A 19,229-nucleotide genomic window follows, 5' to 3' on the forward strand; every position below is an offset into this window, starting at 1 on the left:
CAGCCTGGCCAACATGGTGATGAAACCCCGTCTCTATTAAAAATAGAAAAATTAGGCCGGGCACAGGGGCTCACATCTGTAATCCCAGCACTTTGGGAGGCCTAGGCAGGTGAAACACAAGGTCAACAGTTCAAGACCGGCCTGGCCAACACGGTGGGACAACTCTGTCTCAAATGAAAAGAATTGCTGGATTGTGTGGTCTATCTATGTTTAACTTTTTTTTTTTAAGAGACGGAGTCTCTGGATGTGAGGGCGATCTGGCTGCGACATCTGTCACCCCATTGATCGCCAGGGTTGATTCGGCTGATCTGGCTGGCTAGGCGGGTGTCCCCTTCCTCCCTCACCGCTCCATGTGCGTCCCTCCCGAAGCTGCGCGCTCGGTCGAAGAGGACGACCATCCCCGATAGAGGAGGACCGGTCTTCGGTCAAGGGTATACGAGTAGCTGCGCTCCCCTGCTAGAACCTCCAAACAAGCTCTCAAGAGACGGAGTCTCGCTCTGTCTCCCAAGCTGGAGTGTAGTGGCGCCATCTTGGCTCACCACAACCTCCATCTCCCAGGTTCAAGCAGTTCTCCTGCCTCAGCCTCCCAAGTAGCTGGGATTACAGGCACACGCCGCCACACCTGGCTAATTTTTTTTTTTTTTTTTTTTGTATTTTAGTAGAGATGGGGTTTCACCGTGTTGCCCAGGCTGGTCTCGAACTCCTGAGCTCAGGCAATCCACCCACCTTGGCCTCCCAAAGTGCTAGGATTATAAGTGTGAGCCACCGCACTCGGCCTGTGTTCAACTTTTTGAGGATCTGCCCAACTGTTTACTCAGGTGGCTGTACAATATTATAATCCTATCAGCAATAAAGTTTTGAAACTGGGGGGGTTAATCTGATTAGATCCACAAAACAGCCTGCCCTGCAATTTGGTCATTTGCATTTTGTTTTTTTCTATGTAGCTGAAGACGACAGCATTTAACCTTTACTGGCTTCCTATATAATCTATAGATAACATATGTCACCGTGGTAACAGTCACTTAAGTTGCTTTTCAGGAACTTGGGGCAGCTCCTCTCCTGTTCAAACTGGTTGTGACCACTGACCCTTCAACCAGGCCAGAGCAAATGCCCAAGAGGTAGCCTTTTGACATCACAGGCTAAACACTCCACCCTCAAATGATGCTAATGGCGCCATTTTCTGAACAGTCATCCTATGAAGTTCCATGAATCCTGACTACACTTGCGCAGATCACTGGATGATTCATTTTCCCCCACTGCCAATCACCTTTCGCCATGCCTTAGACCACCCGGCTTCTCTAACCCATAAACATCCCTATGCCTTATTTTCGGGAGGCAGATATGAGAGCTATTTACCTGCCCCCTTGCTGGGCTGCCTTGTGGATGAATCTTTTCTCTTTTGCAAAATGTGTCATCACAGTGATTGGTTTACCCGGCACGGGCAGAACAAACCTGGTTGATAATTTTTCTCATCCTCGCCAACACTTACTATCATTGCCTATGTTTTTCACTATAGCCATGCTGGTGGATATGAAGTGGCATCTGATTGTGGTTTTCATTTCATTTCCCTTGTGACTAATGAGCATTTTTTTTGTGCTTATTGATTATTTGCATATCTTCTTTAAAAAATATGTATTCGAATATTTTGCCCATTTTTAATTTGGGTAATTTGTATTTCTGTTGAGTTGTAAATGTTGTTTATATATTTTGGATAGTAGACTCTTACCTGATACACAATTCACAAAATATTTTCTCCCATTTCATAGGTTGGCTTTTGTTTTCTTGATGGTGTCTTTTGATGTACAAAATTTTAAAATTATTTTTTCTTCAAGACTTAAAACATTTTGGCTGGGCATGGTGGCTCACGCCTGTAATCCCAGCACTTTGGGAGGCTGAGGCAGGCGGATCACAAGGGTCAGGAGATCGAGACCATCCTGGCTAACACAGTGAAACCCCATCTCTACTAAAAATACAAAAAATTAGCTGGGCGTGGTGGCGGGCGCCTGTAGTCCCAGCTACTCGGGAGGCTGAGACAGGAGAATGGCGTGAACCCAGGAGGTGGAGCTTGCAGTGAGCCGAGATCGCACCACTGCACTCCAGCCTGGGTGACAGAGCGAGACCCCATCTCAAAAAAAAAAAAAAAGACTTAAAACATTTTAATTGATACAATTGTACATATTTATAGGGACAGTGTAATGTTGTGATACATGCACACAATATGTAATAAATTAGGGTAATTAACATATCCATCATCTCAGACATCTTTTTTTGTGATGAGAAGATTCAAAATCCTCTCCTCTAGCTATTTTGAAATATGCAATATATTACCATGAACCATAATCACCATTCAGAGCAATGGAACACCAGACCTTATTCTTCCTATCTAACTGTAACTTTGTATCCATTGACTGGCCTCTCCCTGTCCTCCCTCTTCCCTCCCGTTCCCAGCCTCTGGTAACCATTATTTATTCTCTACTTCTGTTAGATCAACATTTAAGGCCAGGTGCAGTGGCTTACATCTGTAATCCATCCCAGCACTTTGGGAGGCCAACGTGGGTGGATCACTTGAAGACAGGAGTTAGAAACCAGCCTGGCCAACATGGTGAAACCCCATCTCTACTAAAAATACAAAAATTAGCTGGGTGTGGTGGCGTGTGCCTGTAATCCCAGCTACTCAGGAGGCTGAGGCATGAGGATCGCTTGAACCTGGAAGGTGAAGGTTGCAGTGAGCCGAGACCTTGCCACTGCACTCCAGCCTGGGTGACAGAGCGAGACTGCCTCAAAAAAAAAAAAAAAATTTAGGATTCCACATATGAATAGGATCATGCAGTATCTGTCTTTCTGTGCCTGGCTTATTTCACATAACATAATGACCTCTAGGCTTATTCAAGTTGTTCCAAATGAGAGGATTTCATTCTTTTTTATGGCTGAATAGTATTCCATTGTGTAAATTTACCACATATTCATTCATCTGTTGATGGACACTTAGGTTAATTCCATATTCTGGCCATTGTGAATAGTGCTGCAATAAACATGGGTGTGCAGACATCTTTTTGACATACTGATATCATATCTTTTGGATATATGGGATTGTTAGATCATATGGTAGTTTTTAATTTTTTTAGGAACCCTCTACTATTTTCCACAGTGGCTGTACCAATTTACATTCTCACCAACAATGCACTGCATGATGAAGATTCAGTCAACAACAGACTACGTATATGACAGTAGTTCCATAAGATTATAACACAGCTGAAAAATTCCTATCACTTAGTACTTACTAATGCTAGACTTTTTATCATTATTTTAGAGTATACTCCATCTACTTATTGAAAAGAAGTTAACTATAAAAAGCCTAAGGTAGGACCTTCAGAAGATATTCCAGAAGAAGGCATTGTTATAGGAGATGACAGCTCCATGCGTGTTATGCCCCTGAAGACCTTCCAGTGGGATGAGATGTGCAGGTGGGAGATAGTCATGTTGATTATCCTGAGCCTGTGTAGACTTAGGCTAATGTGTGTGTGTGTGTCTTTGTTTTTTTTAGTTTTGGAGGCAGGGTCTTGCTCTGTCACCCAGGTTGGAGTGCAGTGGTGGAATCATTGCTCACTGCAGTCTTGAACTCCTGGCCTCAAGCAATCCTCCTGCCTCAGCGTCCCAAGTAGCTGGGACTACAGGCTTTTGCCACCACACCACGCTAATTTTTAAGTTTTTTGAAGAGACATGGTCTCACCATGTTACCCCCAGGCTGGTAACTCCTGGACTCAAGCAGTCCTCTTACCTCAGCCTCCCAAAGTGCTGGGATTGCAGGCCAGAGCCACCACACCTGACCTGTGTCTTAGTTTTTAACAAAAAAAGGTCAAAAAGTAAATAATTTATTTTATTTATTTATTTATTTTTTGAGACAGAGTCTCACTCTGTCACCCAGGCTAGAGTGCAGCGGCGTGATCTCCGCTCACTGCAAGCTCCTCCTCCCGGGTTCATGCCATTCTCCTGCCTCAGCCTCCCGACTAGCTGGGGCTACAGGTGCCTGCCACCATGCCCAGCTAATTTTTTGTATTTTTAGTAGAGACGGGGTTTCACCATGTTAGCCAGATGGTCTCGATCTCCTGACCTTGTGATCCACCAACCTCAGCCTCCCAAAGTGCTGGGATTACAGGCGGGAGCCACCTGTAAAAATATGGTATAAAAGATAAATAGGACACCTGTAGAAGGCCTGTAAAAAATAATTTTTTAAATAAAAAGCTTATAAGGACATACAGAAAATATTTTTGTATAGCTATAAGAGTCAAAAAGTTAAGAAGTTTAGGCTGAGTGCAGTGGCTCACGCGTGTAGTCTCAGCACTTAGGGAGGCCGAGGCAGGTGGATCACTTGAGCCCAAGAATTCAAGACCAGCCTGAGCAACTTGGTGAAACCCCATCTCTACAAAAAATACAAAAAGGCAGGAGGTTTGCTTGAGCCCAAGGAGATTGAGGCTGCAGTGAGCCATGATCATGCCACTGCACTCCAGCCTGGGTGACAGTATGAGACCCTGTCTCCAAGGGAAAAAAAAAAAAAATGTTTAGGAAGCAAAAACGTTACAGTAAGCTAAAGTAAATTTATTATTAAAAAGTTTTAAAATAAATTTAGTGTAGCCTAATTATATAGTGTTTGTTAAGTTTGCAGTAGTATACAGTAATGTCCTAGGCCTTCACAATTCACTCACTACTCATTCCTTCACTCACCCAGAGCAACTTCTAGGCCAGCAAGTGCCATTCATTATGAGTGCCTTCTACAGGTGTACTATTTATCTTTTATACCATATTTTTACTGTACTTTTTCTATGTTTAGATACACAAGTACTTACCATTGTGTTACAGTTGCCTACAGTATTTGGTATAGTAACATGCCATACCTGTTTGTTGCCTAGGAGCAATAGGATATACTCTATATGACTTAGCTATGTGGTAGGCTACGCTATCTAGGTTTGTGTAGATACACTATTTGCATTTCCATCATGTTTAGTGATGTTGAGCATTTTTTCATATATCTGTTGGCCATTTGTATACTTTCTTTCAAGAAATGTCTATTTAGATCTTTTGCCCATCTTAAAATCAGATTATTTGTGGGGGTTTTTGTTTTTTGGATTTTTTTTTTTTTTTTTTTTTTTTTTTGGTGTTGAGTTTCTTGTATACTCTGGACATTAACCCCTTGTCAGATGCATAGTTTGTAAATATTTTCTCCCATTCTATATACTGTCTCTTCAATCTATTGATTGTTTCCTTTGCTGTGCAGAAGCTTTTTAGTTTGATGTAATCCCACTTGTCTATTTTTGTTGTTGTTGCCTGTGTTTTGAGGGTTATCCAAAAATTCCTTGCTCAGACCAATGTCAAAAGCATTTTTCCAATTTTTTTTCTAATAGTTTAATAGTTTCAGGTCTTATGCTTAAATATTTTATCCCCTTTGAGGCTATTTTTGTAAATGGTGAGAGATAGGGGTCTAGTTTTATTCTTCTGCATGTGGATAGTCAATTTTTGTGATACATCACACTAACAGAACAAAGGATAAAAACCATATGATAATCTCAGTAGATGCAGAAAAAGCATTTGGTAATGGTCAACATCCCTTCATGACCAAACAAAACAAAACTCTCAACAAATTAGATATGGAAGGAACATACCTCAGTACAATAAAGACCATGTATGACAGACCCACAGCTAACACACTGAATGAGGACACATTGAAAGCTTTTTCTCTAAAATCTGGAACAAGACAAGGATAGCCACTTTCCCTACTTCTAGTCAACATAGTACTGGAAGTCCTAGCCACAGTAATTAGGCAAGAGAAAGAAACAAAGGGCATCTAAATTGGAAAGAAAGAAGTCAAACTTCCTGTCTGCAGATGACATGAACTTATACACAAAAAACTCGAAAGAGTCCACCAAAAAACTGCTAGAAGTAATAAATTCAGTAAAGTTGCAGGATACAAAAGCAACATACAAAAATCAGTAGCATTTCTATATGCCAATAGTGAACTATCTGAAAAAGAAAAAAGCAATCCCATTCACAATTGCTACAAAAAAAAAAAAAAAAAAAAAAACCCTAGGAAGTTTTAACCAAGTAGGCCAAAGATCTCTACAATGAAAACTACAAAATATTGATGAAAGAAACTGAAGACACAAATAGTATCCTATGTTCATGGATTAGAGTAATTAACATTGTTAAAATGTTCATACTTCCCAAAGTGCTCCACAGATTCAACACAATCTCTATCAATATTGCAATGACATTCTTCACAGAAATAGAAAACCCTCAAATTTATAGTTTTAGTTCTTACATTTAGGTCTTTGGCCATTTTGAGTTATTTTTTGTATATGGTGTGAGGTAAGGGTCCAACTTCATTCTTTGCATGTGGACATTGTTTTTCCTTGTACCATTTGTTTAAAAGACTATATTACCCACTCCCTTCCACATCGCAGTAGATCATCTTGGCACTCTTGTTAAAAATCAATTGACCATAAATGTAAGAGTTTATTTCTGAACTCTCAATTCAATTGATTATTTTGTTCTGTATGGCTATCTTTATGCCTTTATTACTGTCTTCATTACTTGATTACTGCAGCTTTATAGAAAGTTTTGAAATTGGGAAGTGTGAGTTTTCCAACTGTTCTTCTGTTTCAAGATTGTTTTGGCTACTCTGGGTCCCTTGCATTTCCATATGAATTTTAGGATCAGCTTGTTAATTTCTGGAAAAAAAAAAACAGTTGGGATTTTCATAGTGATTGCTTTCAATCTGTAGATCAATTTGAGATGAGCAATACATTTGATTGTATTATTGAGTGTCAGAAATATGTTGACTTTGGAAGTAACAAATTAGCTAATTAGAAACAAGTCTTTTGGAGTAATGAGAAAGGAATTTGTTGAGCTAGTGCATCATTTAGTGGAGGCCTTTGAAACTCAGACTAAGGCATTTGAATTTTATTAGAAAGACATTTTTATAGTTTTTTTCCCTGAAATTGGTTTGCATATGTAGATGATTTTATTATAATTCCAGTACTATTATATTTTCCATACCACTAAAGAGGGCTTTTTCCATATACAAGTGGATGTCTTAAATCAGTCAAAACGTATTGAATGCCTTTCAAACAGACTGGCCACTGCTAAGCACTGTAGGAGAATAAAAGAACTGTAACACACACACACACACACACACACACACACACGGGAGGCTGAGGTGGGAGGGTCACTTGAACCTGGGAGGCAGAGGTTGCAGTGAGCTGAGATCATGCCACTGAACTCCAGAGCAAGACTGTCTCAATAAAGAAAAAAAACAAAAGGCCAGGCGTGGTGGTTCATGCCTGTAATCCCAGCACTTTAGGAAGCTGAGGCAGGTGGATCACCTGAGGTTAGGAGTTCAAGACCAGCCTGGCCAACATGGCCCTGTCTCTACTAAAAATACAAAAATTAGCCGGGCGTGGTGATGGGTGCCTGTAATCACAGCTACTCCAGTGGCTGGGGCACAAGAATCACTTGACCCCAGGAGGTGGAGGTTGCAGTGAACCCAGATTGCGCCACTGCACTCCAGCCTGGGCTACAGAGTGAGACTCCGTCTTAAAAAAAAAAAGAAAATTGTAACATACAGCCCTTGCTCTCAGGTACCCTACAGTTGAATGGAGATTAATTATGTTTAAGTAAGTGACATCTGTTATTTATCCTTGCTTGCCTAAGACCTTGAAACAAAGTACTAAGACCAAGATCATGAGCGATTTCTGGAAGAACAGCTCTCTATTAAAGACTTGGCCTAACCCAGCTTATTATGTAGAAAAAGTCTGTCATTTGCAAGTGGGATAGCTGTCTCAGTGCAAATTCACCCAAAACTCTCACTTGGGAAAAAAATCCAGAGAGAAATCCTTACTCAGTAGTGCCACAGTAGTTTTATTTTGAGAACCTTTATTACCTGTAACACCACAACTTTCAAAAAATATTTCTCTTAATATTTATGTTTCTTTATTCATATAAATAAAAATTTTAAAATTTGACTCTGGTAACTCTATTTCCTAAGCAAAGGGCTTCCCAGGGAGAGTGGTTATGCATGTGTGTATATTTTAATAATTTGTTTTGAAATGATCTCAGATGTTTAGAAAAGTTGTCCAAATCATGTAAGAAAGTCCCATGTCCCCTGCACTCTGATTCCCAAATAGTTAACAATTTATTGCACTTGTTCCATTGCTCACTGTGTGTGTATGTATGCAGGTGTGCATGCATGTGCATATGTGTGTGTACATGTGTATGTATCCCTTGTTAGTCTTTTTCTGGACCTTTTGAGAGTCAAGAGAGCAAATTGAAGAGATAGTGTCTTATCACTCCTAAACACACCAGTGTTTATTTTCCCCTAAACAGGGACACTCTCCTACCTAACAACAAACAAACTTCCACATCAGGAAATCAATATTGGTACAACACTACCATCCAATTCAGATGAGGTCGGGCATGTTCGGGGTGGTATGCGATTCACAGAGCTAATTCACATTTTGCCCACTGTCCTAACAATGGTGTTTTCCTTTCTGGCCCAGAATGCTATACAGAGATACATATTGAATTTAGTTGTCATATAACATCAGTCAGAGACAGTTCCCAGTCTTTCCTGTCCTTGGATGGTCCACAACCTGAGTTCCTTTCGTGGTAGGAAAACCAAAAAGGATGCTTTGTGTGTGTGTGTGTGTGTGTGTGTGTGTGTGTGTTTTTAGTGTGTTTCACCAGGAGGCTCACAATGTAGACTCCTCCCAACACTGGTGATGTTAACCATGATCACCTGATCATGTTGGTTGCGTCCATTCACTATTTTCCCCTCTGTAATCAAGTAGTATTCCATGGGAGAAGCATTCCAAAATTACGCCAGTATTCTATGCCTCATAGAACATCTACCCACCAGCCTTAGCGTCCTTTGAAGACTCCTGCCTGAGTCATCCTCCTCAGTAGTTGTCAAATGGTAGTTCTCTATTTCCATCCTTCTCGCTACACTTCTGGGTTGGCATCCTACTTTGAAAGAGTTTTCCTTTTTCTCTGTATCAACACGGACTTGCATATTCCTGTTTTATTCAATGGGTTGTAATCCGTTATCGTCGTTGTTTACTTCATGCTCAAATTGTCCCTCATTTGGCCCATGGGAGTCCCTTCAAGCTGGCTCTTAACACTGCAACAATTTAAAGTATATATACTGCTAAAATTCATCCGTGTTGTGTGTATGGCTGCAGTTCATTAAATTTGACTGCTTGTAATATGCCATTTTGTGAATATGCCACAGTTTATTGGTCCACTCATCCACTATTCCTTCGACGGGCACTTGGGTTGTTTCCAGGTTATTGCTATTGTGTTTTGCTATTCTAGCTCTTTACTGTTAAATTTTGAATATTAAAAATTTGCATTAACATCATAAACTCCAGGTCTGTTTATTGTACAAATATTGAGCACCTAGAAGCAGGGTCATTTTGCACTCTCATCAACAGTGCGTGACAGGCTCATTTAAAAAATATTGCATATTTCACGGAGAAATATTTAAATGATGTTTTCAAATCAGTTTAATAAAGGCCTTTTTCTTTAAACTTCCTTTTGCTTTTTTCCCTCCTATTATGGATTGAAATAAAAGAGTCGAGAGAGCAAAATGTAAAGGTGGAAACCTGTGCACTTAAACCCAACTCTTGCAAAGGTAAAGCAACCGCGGAAACAGCAGGCACTCGAAGTGAGAAAGCTCCAGCCCGCGCTACGGCGCAGGCGCAGAAGCTCAGCGTCGCGCTCCCTGCTCCCGTCCCCAGAAGGTTATCGCGAGTCTTGGAATAAACTGGCTGGTGCGAGTGCCAAAAGTAAGTTCTCGCGAGAGGTAGTTGGTTGCTATAGCTGTCGAAAACATAACTGAGGCTGCTGCAGGTAAGACAGTGATCTCTCCTGAAGAAACCCTCTTTTCCCGGCCCCCCGCCCCAGCCCTGCGGCCACACCACAGCCATCACCCCGATCTTCTGCTCCCTTAGCTAAGGCCAGGCTGAAAACCCCGTTATTTAGACTGAAAAGCCATTGGCCCGGCCAGGTGCGGACTGTGCCGCCAGTCCCAGCCCGGCGACCTCCACAGGAGCGCGGACGTAGACCCTTTCTTTACCGCTTCTTGTCGCAGGCCTCCTCATTCCGCGTGGACTGCGCTTGTCCCCAGACCAGACCCAGTCACATCGCCTCCTTCGTCTAACCTTTTTCTCACTGGACTCTCCCCTTGCAGCTTCTTCCGAGCAGATGACAAGAAATGCGTGCCTTGCCGGGGGCAACAAGAGTCCCCACCCTAGCTGCCCTGACCATAACTTTAGTCCTATATCTTGCATTCATAGTTCAAACACGACGCGAACGCCTCTTGCGTACAAGACATGGTGCCAGGCACGCGGGGCCCGTAAATACGCGTGAGACAGGCTACATGCCTTCAAGGGTGTAATTGAGCTCTCAGGCAAACGCTGCATATTAGTAATACCATTTGTGCAGTGCTTCATAGCTTAAACAGCTTTAATATCTTAGGGGATATTCACAATAATTGTGAAACAGGTTGGAAGTTATCCATTTTACAGAAGGTGAAACTGAGGCTTAGAGAAGCTAGGCATTTGCCCAGGGGCACATAGTTGTTAAGCAGGAAAGGTCTTTTGAATACCCAGTCTTCATAAACAGCACAGCTTGTGGTAATGCCACAAAAGACGTGTAAAATGCTAAATGAATTCAGAGGAAAGGCAAGTTTTTCCGACTGGGAAGCTTCACGAACTAGGAAGCATTTGAGCTGGATTTTAAAGGATGAGTAGGATTTGCTGTAGAGACGAAGTGAGGAGAAAGGGAGAGATAATTCCAGGGGGAAGGAAAAATGAAAAGTTTCAAAAGTGACTAAATGCAGGTAATCTTTGAAAAATACTAAGCAAGAGCATAAGCTAGAAGAGGGTAGTTAACTGGCACTGCAAGATCCTAGAAAGCCCTGACTGTAGTACTACATTTAACTACAGTTAAATTGTAGTGTTACAGTTTATTTGGTAGGTGAGAGGGAACAGGACAGTGATATGATCAGATCTGTACTTTAATAAGGTATTTATCTGCTTGTCTCTTCTCATTTTCTCCCTATTTCTTCTTACTCCACCACTGCAAGCTACTTGCTACTTGCTATGTGTGTTGTTTTGCCTCTGAACGTTTTAAAATCTGTTCCCTTTCTTGGAATATCCTTCCCTTTACTCTATTAAGACATAGTTCCAGGGTACTTCCTCCAAGATTTTCCTGACATGCACATGTATTCTCAAATCCAGCTAGGTCCCAGCTTCATTCAGCACTTCCTTGCTGTATGACTGCTGGTAAGATAGCAAACTTCTCTGAAGCTCAGTTTTTTTCAGTCAAATAGAGATTTAAGAATCACTTAGAAGGGAGGCTACATTTAAGATAATAAATGTGAAGCACACTTGGTACACTGGCTATAATCAGTTAATTTCCTTGCTTCTCTCATTCTTTATATTTGTAAAAGAAAAAATAAATTTCCATCCCCCTTTTCCTCCCTGTGTGTTTCACTCCTCCCTTCTTTCCTCTGTCAGAGCACCTGTCTCACAGATTGACTCCTGGTCTAGTTACACGTCAGTCGTCCTCACTAGATTTTAAATTTCTTGAGGTTAGAGAGTTCACATCTTATCTCTTGTATCCTCAGCACCCACCACAGTGCCAACCTTAAGTTTTTTCAATGAGCAATTCTGACAAAAGCGGGATGAATTAGAGTGAGAAACTGGAGTCAGACACCAGTTAGGAGGCTTTTTTTACAGTCTAGCAGAAGGGTAATGAAGGCCTAATGCCATATTATTGAAAAGGAAAGAAGACTGATACAAAAGGGCATTTCAAATGTACATTTGACAAAGAAGTTGTCAGTGCCACTAAAGCTCTTAAAGAGCCCAGAAATATGTTGTTGAACAAATGATTTGAGACTTTTAGGTGACTGGAAAAATGCTGGAGTAGCTGAGAAGAGGCAGGATAATTATAAAGTCTGAAGGCTGTAAGATGTTGTTTTCTCTTTTGTATCACCAAATACACTTAGCATAGTATGTCCTCAGTAAATGTTTGAATTGAGTTAGAAAATAAGGCCTTTTCAACAGGCACAGTGGCTCACGCCTTTTAATCCCAGCACTTTGGGAGGCTGAGGTGGACGGATTGCTTGAGCCTAGCCGTCGAGACCAGCCTAGACAGCATGGTGAAACCCTGTCTACAAAAAATACAAAAATTAGCTGGGCGTGGTGACACATGCCTATAGTCCCAGCTACTCAGGAGGCTGAGGTGGGACAATCACTTGAGCCTGGGAGGTTGAAGCTGCAGTGAGCTGTGATTGCACCACTGCACTCCAGCCTGGGTGACAGAGTGAGAGCCTGAAAAAAAAAAAAAAAGGAAGGAAGGAGAGATAAAGACCTTTTCCAAAAAACAAATATCCAATTTATTTTCGAAATTGTTTGTGCCCTTAGTATTGTAAAATTGACAGTATATCTGACTAAATAAGAAATATATTAAGACCTTTTCCAGTGGACTACCATTTTGTGTGGCTGCTTCTTTCCTGCTCTCAAAATATATTTTGCTCTCAAAATATATTTTTGTAAAACTGAGAAGTTAAATAATGTTTGAAGGGAGCTTTGCAGATTAAAAAAAACGGTTACCAGAGAACAGTGTGAACGGTGTATGGCAGCAGTCCCCAGCCTTTTTGGCTCCAGGGACCAGTTTCGTGGAAGATACTTTTTCCACAGACTGGGGGCAGCGGGGATGATTCAACCACATTACATTTATTGTGCACTTTATTTCTATTATTATTACATGTTAATACATAATGAATTTTTTTTTTTTTTTTTGAGATGGAGTCACTCTGTCGCCCAGGCTGGAGTTCAGTGGTGTGATCTCAGCTCACTGCAACCTCTGCCTCCCGGGTTCAAGCGATTCTGCTGCCTCAGCCTCCCGAGTAGCTGGGACTACAGGCATGTGCCACCACACCTGGCTAATTTTTGAATTTTTTAGTAGAGATGGGATTTCACCATATTGGACAGGCTGATCTCGAACTCCTGACTTGGTGATCTGCCCACCTCGCCTCCCAAAGTACTGGGATTACAGGCGTGAGCCACCGTGCCCAGCCTATATAATGAAATATTATACAGCTCTTCATAATGTAGAATCAGTGGAAGCCCTGAGCTTGTTTTCCTGCAGCTAGACAGTCCTATCTGGGGGTGATGGGAGACAGTGACAAATCAGGCATTCGATTCTTATAAGGAGCACACAACCTAGATCCTTTGCATGCATCAGTTACAATAGGGTTCACACTCCTGTGAGAATCTAATGCTGCCACTGATCTGACGGGAGACAGAGCTCAGGTGGTAATGTAGGTGGTGATGCAGAGTGGCTGTAAGTAGAGATGAAGCTTTGCTTGCTCACCTGCTGCTTACCTCCTGCTGTACAGCCCAGTTCCTGACAGGCCACAGGCTGGTACTGGTTCATGGCTCGGGCTGGGGACCCCTGATGTAGGATATGGGAGGTCAAGGTGTTCCTACTTTGTCTTGTGATACTTTGTGCTTAATGGGTTAGTTATCTGTATAAACATCTTTTAGCACTAACCAGTGAAATCATCCTTGTGACCAGCTCCCTAAAGCACTGCCTGTCCAGCAGCAAAGGTTGGATGTGGGGAATAAAACAGTGCTGGACTATGGCATTTCCTTAGGTTTTCCCTGGTATTGGTTATGATGGAATATGGGTACTTGTGCAGCTGTGGTACATGAGGGGACAGATTGATTCATTCTGTTTACAGACACAAAAGAAAACCAGAGGGACTTTTCCCAGTTGGTGATATGGAGCAAGTGCCATCAGCAGGCAGACTCGTGCAGATCACCGTGACAGAGGGATATGATTTGGTAAAGTTACTTTTGGAAATTTACAAAAATCCTTAGTTTGGGAGTACCTGCAGGAGGAATGGAATTTTGCTTCATTCTCTACCTCCAAACCTCCTGGCTTTATGTAGCAGTGGCATTCCGCCTCAGTGTTCCTTATTGTTAGTCTATAATCTCCAAGTCACATTACTGTGTGTCTCAAATACCCGGCAATTTGAATACTAAATTTAACTGGATAAAGGAAATAGTGGTTTTAGTTTCCCTAGACAGCAGTTCACATATTATTTTTTTCCCTTTCTCCTGAGAAGGATCTGAATTCTTCTAGAGTTTCCCTTGTGATTAATTCTATTTGATTAATTAAAAAAACAACAACAATGTGATGTACTAAAAATTAGGAATATAATGAAATGGGAGAATATTCAGTATATTAAGTTTAAAAAGATCATTCCAAAGAGGATGTAATTAATGAGCTCCACTTTGTTTTAAAATGCATATATAAAAATGTATCTATGTGTGCATATATGGGTACACACACGTACATCCATATATTCACAGCAAAACACTAGAAAATATATTCTGAAATGTTAGTAATGCTTACATGTTACAGTAAGATTGCAGGTAATTAATTTTCTTACTTTTAAAAATGTTCCTCAGTAGCTTGCAGTAAGCCGAGATCACGCCACTGCACTCCAGCCTGGGCGACAGAGCGAGACTCCGTCTCAAAAAAAAAAACAAACAAACAAACAAACAAAAAACAGAAAAAAAAATGTTCCTCAGTATACTTTTATTATTAGGTGAAACACAATAAATGTTATTTTCAAGACTCCAGCCTAACAGCATTTAAATGGAATGTTGCATTTAAGTAAAACTAGATTTGTTTAATGATTTTTCTACCTATTCCTTTTGTATTTGTGATGTTGCTTGTTAGGAAAAAATGAAAAATGCTATTTAGCCCAAATCAAAATGGGTTGCCAGATGTGTAGGAAAATTCTCTATTTGAATATAATCGTAAAGTGGTGTGTTTCTGCCAACAGAAAGGTTTTAAAGGAGATACTCCAGTTACCTTTATTCGGGCAGAATTCAATCAAGTGGTTCTGGGAGACTCCGCAAAAATTACTGTTTCTCCAGAAGGAAGTGCAAAATACAACTTCACTAGCAGTTTTGAGTTTAATCCTGAAGGAGGAATCACTTTAGATGACCTCGCTCACAAACCTGTGTTCTGTAAGTCCTTGTGGTTCTAAAAATCAATGTCCTGATTGCCTTCTTCCCTATCATGTTGGATGGGAAAAGCAGAACCAAAACATTCTTTTAAACATGTAACTAAAATCATGAGAAAGAAAGGGCAGCTCCTTTGTTCCCAGAAGCAAGGCAGGAACTGAAACCTGGAAATCTTGAACAGCTGCCATTGGTGTGTATGTGTTAGTGGAAGTGTGCAGGGAGAAGGCAGTACTCCAAAACCTAGGGGCTTGGGTTTTAATACTCTCACAAGGACAGAAAACCTTTGGCTGCTGTTGCTGGGGGAATAGAGACTGAGATCACCTCTCCATCACAAGTTAAGACTCTCAGAAAGTAGGGACCAGGAAAATAAAATCTGCTTATCAGCATCTGTGTCTAGATCCTGGATAGAGAAAAAAGTCTTCCCTAGGAATAATCATAGGCTTGTACTAACCATTAAAGAATATATATATTTTTAAAACACAGGAGGAGCATTTTTATGATAGCAATTGGCCACATTCTAAGCGATAAAGCAAGTCCTACCATAGATCAAAGGATCAATAGCATACAGACCACCTTTTCTGCCAAAATGTAACAATCAACAAAATTAGAAATCAATAACAAAAAGATAGCCAAAAAACTATTTGGAAATTTAAAAACATACTTATGAATCATTCATGGGACAAATAAAGTCATAATAAAAATTGCAAAGCATTTGGAAGAGATCAACAGTAAAACACCAAATATCAGAATTAGTGGGATATATTTAAAGTTGTACTTAGAGGTACATTTATAATCTTAAGCGCATAAATTAGAAAGAAAAAGGATTAAAAGCAGAACTTTTGAGAAGATGGAATAGATGTACTTTTCTCTATTCCTCCCACTGAGTACAACTACAAACCCTGGACATTATATACAAAACAAATATAAGAGACTCTGAAAGGTGGAGAGAAGGAAACTTGGGACCTGGGGAATGACACAGTGGTGAGTTCCTTGGGTTTTCTTTTTGCCTTATATATCCCATACTGCTTGCTGAAGAAGGTGGCAAGCTGGAGACACCAATGGGCACAGACCAAAAAAGAAAAAAGAAAGAAAGAAAGCCTGATAAAAGTCTGCTCTGTTTAGCCAAAAGACTATGAAAGCGGCAGCCTAATAAGACAGAAAAGTTTTAGACAGTAATTCCCGTACTCCAGCCAAACACCGTAGGAAAAAAACTATAGCCCCCACCCTCAGTCAAGCTGAGTGGAGAGCCTAGACTTCCACTGTCACAAAGCTCAAAAATGAGGTTCTCCATTACCCTAGTGATGTCAGAGAAGACCAAGTAGGGAACCAGGACTTTTATCCCCTCTAGTAATGAGTCCCCTTCCCACCCCTCATAATGTTAGTGGAGACCACATGGATCTTGGACTTCTATCCCAAACTGTCAGCAACAAGGTGTCCCTTCACTTCCCACTGGAGTGGTGTCAGAGGAGGCCTAGTTTAGAGTCAGAACTTTCACCATCACCCAAGGGTAATGAGTCCACACCCACTGTTGTATCAGTGGAAACCAAGTCAAGGAATCAGGACTCCAATTACCCTGCTCAGCAGTAATGAGGAGCTGCCCCCATCAGGTGTCAGACTTCCACCCCAACTTGTCAGTAATGAGGCAGCATCTCCTTCATTCCCCTGTTGGGGTGGTGTTGGAAAAACCCAGCTGAAAACAGAAGGTGTAAGTAAGATCTAGAGATTCATAACAATAGGAAAAGTCCAGGTTTCAACTTAAAACCATAAGTCATTCCAAGAACTGGAAGATCTCAAATTGAATTTAAAAACATAATGGGCCGGGCACAGTGGCTCAAGCCTGTAGTCCCAGCACTTTGGGAGGCCGAGGTGGGTGGATCACAAGGTCAGGAGTTCAAGATCAGCCTGGTCAACATGGTGAAACCCCGTCTCTACTAAAAATACAAAAATTAGCCAGGCGTGGTAGAGCGTGCCTGTAGTCCCAGCTACTCAGGAGACTGAGGCATGAGAATCACTTAACTTGAGAGGTGGAGGTTACAGTGAGCCGAGATCACACCACTGCACTCCAGCCTGAGTGACAGAGTGAGACTCTCTCTCAAAAAACAAAAACAAAAACAAACAAAAAACAATGACTGGGTGCAGTGGCTCATGCCTGTAATCCCAACACTTTGGGGCCGGGTACAGTGGCTCACGCCTGTAATCCCAGCAGTTTGGGAGGCCGAGGCGGACGGATCACAAAGTCAGGAGATCGAGACCATCCTGGCTAACACAGTGAAACCCCGTCTCAAGTAAAAATACAAAAAATTAGCTGGGTGTGGTGGCGGGCACCTGTAGTCCCAGCTACTTGGGAGGCTGAGGCAGGAGAATGACGAGAACCCAGGAGGCGGAGCTTGCAGTGAGCCAAGACTGTGCCACTGCACTCCAGCCTGGGTGACAAAGCAAGACTCCATCTCAAAAAAAAAAAAAAAAATATATATATATATATATGTATATATGTATGTGTATATATATGTATGTGTATATATATGTATGTGTGTATATATTTGTATGTGTGTATATATGTATGTGTGTGTATATATATACACACATACACAAAAATTAGCTGGGTATGGTTGTGAGCACTTGTAGCCCTAGCTACTCCAGAGGCTGAGGTGGGAGGATCACTTGAGCCCTCGAGGCAGGGGTTGCAGTGAGCTGAGATTGCACCACTGCCTTCCAGACCAGGTGACAAAGTGAGACCTGGTCTTGAAAAACAAACAAACAAACCACCAAAATAAATACCAGCTGGATAAAATGTGTGTAAAAAATTAAATCATGTAAGTACCATAAGAAATCATGGAATTAAAATAATCAGAGAGAGGAAGCCTTTATAAGTATTTCACAACTGTAGAAACCACAAAAAAATATATATATGTATATATATTCATTAGCAACTGTAAAAGACAAACCACAAACTGGAATACAATTTGCAATTCATGTCTAGACAGAAGGCAAATTTACCTTTAAAGAGCTCTTGCATATTAATAAGAGCAAGAATCTAATGGAAAAGTATACAAAACATATGAAAGGAATATGAAAAGTTCATGGAAAAGAAACTATAACTGGTCCTTAAGTATATGGAAAAAATTTCAACCTCATTCTAATACAAAAAATAAAATTATGTTTAGATGCTATTTTCATCTGTCAGGTTACAAAGGTCACAAAGTTTGATAACATACCACATAGGTAAATATGTTATCAAACTCTGTTATCCTTGCTGAAAATGCTGAAGCTGAACCCAAGTAGGAAACACAGGAATTGAGAACAAATTAAATGTTATGAGGAATAAAACAAGAGACAAATCTAGAAGGTGTGACATTCTATATAACTATTGGCCTGGTGTCTTCAACAAAAGAGAGAAATGTTTGAGAGAAGTATGTGGAAAGGGGGTACTGTTCTAAATGCAAAGAAACATGACAATCAAATGCAATATGTGGTCTTTCAGTGGATTCTGGTTTGAACAGACCAGCTACAAAATAAATTTGGGGATAATTGGGAAATGTTAAATATAAACTGGACACTAGATGAATTAAGGAATTATTTAATGCTAATATCACACACTTGCTAGATGTGGTAAAGTGATTGTGGTTTTCTAGGAAAATGTCTTACTTGGGATTTGTATACTTTGGTATTTAGGAGTAAAATGTCATGATGTCTATAATTTATTTGAAAAGTAATTCAGCAAACAAAGCAAATATGATAACAGTATTTGAGCAAACAAAGCTACATATGATGAAGCAAAAAAATTATTAAGTTTAGATTATGGTTATATGGATAGTTGTTATACTATTCTACTTCGTGTATTTGAAATTTTGAAATTGTTATAATAAGTGTTAAGCACACAGAGTAATGCTGCAGTGAAAAACCTTGTACATACCCTGCATGCTACAGGATTACTCCAAAATGTGTCAAGCCTTATGGTAGGCAATATAGGGGGATCTAGAGCAGTATTTTTCTTCTGTTTTTTCTTTTCTTTTTTTTGAGATGGAGTCTCACTCTGTCACCCAGGCTGGAGTGCAGTGGCGCAGTCTTGGCTCACTGCAAGCTCCGCCTCCCGGGTTCACGCCATTCTCCTGCCTCAGCCTCCTGAGTAGC

The 19,229-nt window shown here is 40.8% G+C and overlaps 1 protein-coding gene across 7 annotated transcripts in view; it reads left to right on the plus strand.

Moving 5' to 3' along the window:
• Positions 1-223: 223 nt before the first annotated feature.
• The window catches only part of CFAP70 (cilia and flagella associated protein 70), a 107,245-nt gene continuing 88,239 nt past the window's right edge, over positions 224-19,229 (plus strand). For 5 of the 7 annotated variants that reach the window (XM_054503769.2, XM_054503773.2, XM_063670487.1 and 2 more), the window contains exons 1-3: positions 9,846-9,900; positions 13,802-13,904; positions 14,915-15,101. In XM_054503769.2, coding sequence (XP_054359744.1) covers positions 13,842-13,904; positions 14,915-15,101 — 250 coding nt within the window. In that variant the 5' untranslated portion in view covers positions 9,846-9,900; positions 13,802-13,841. Of the gene's footprint in view, positions 3,465-9,622; positions 9,901-13,798; positions 13,905-14,914; positions 15,102-19,229 lie in introns of those variants that run through there. The other 2 variants (XM_054503768.2, XM_054503779.2) reach the window with 2 other exon arrangements.

The sequence above is a fragment of the Pongo pygmaeus genome, chromosome 8 (genome assembly GCF_028885625.2).
Source record: "Pongo pygmaeus isolate AG05252 chromosome 8, NHGRI_mPonPyg2-v2.0_pri, whole genome shotgun sequence".
Lineage (NCBI taxonomy): Eukaryota > Metazoa > Chordata > Mammalia > Primates > Hominidae > Pongo > Pongo pygmaeus.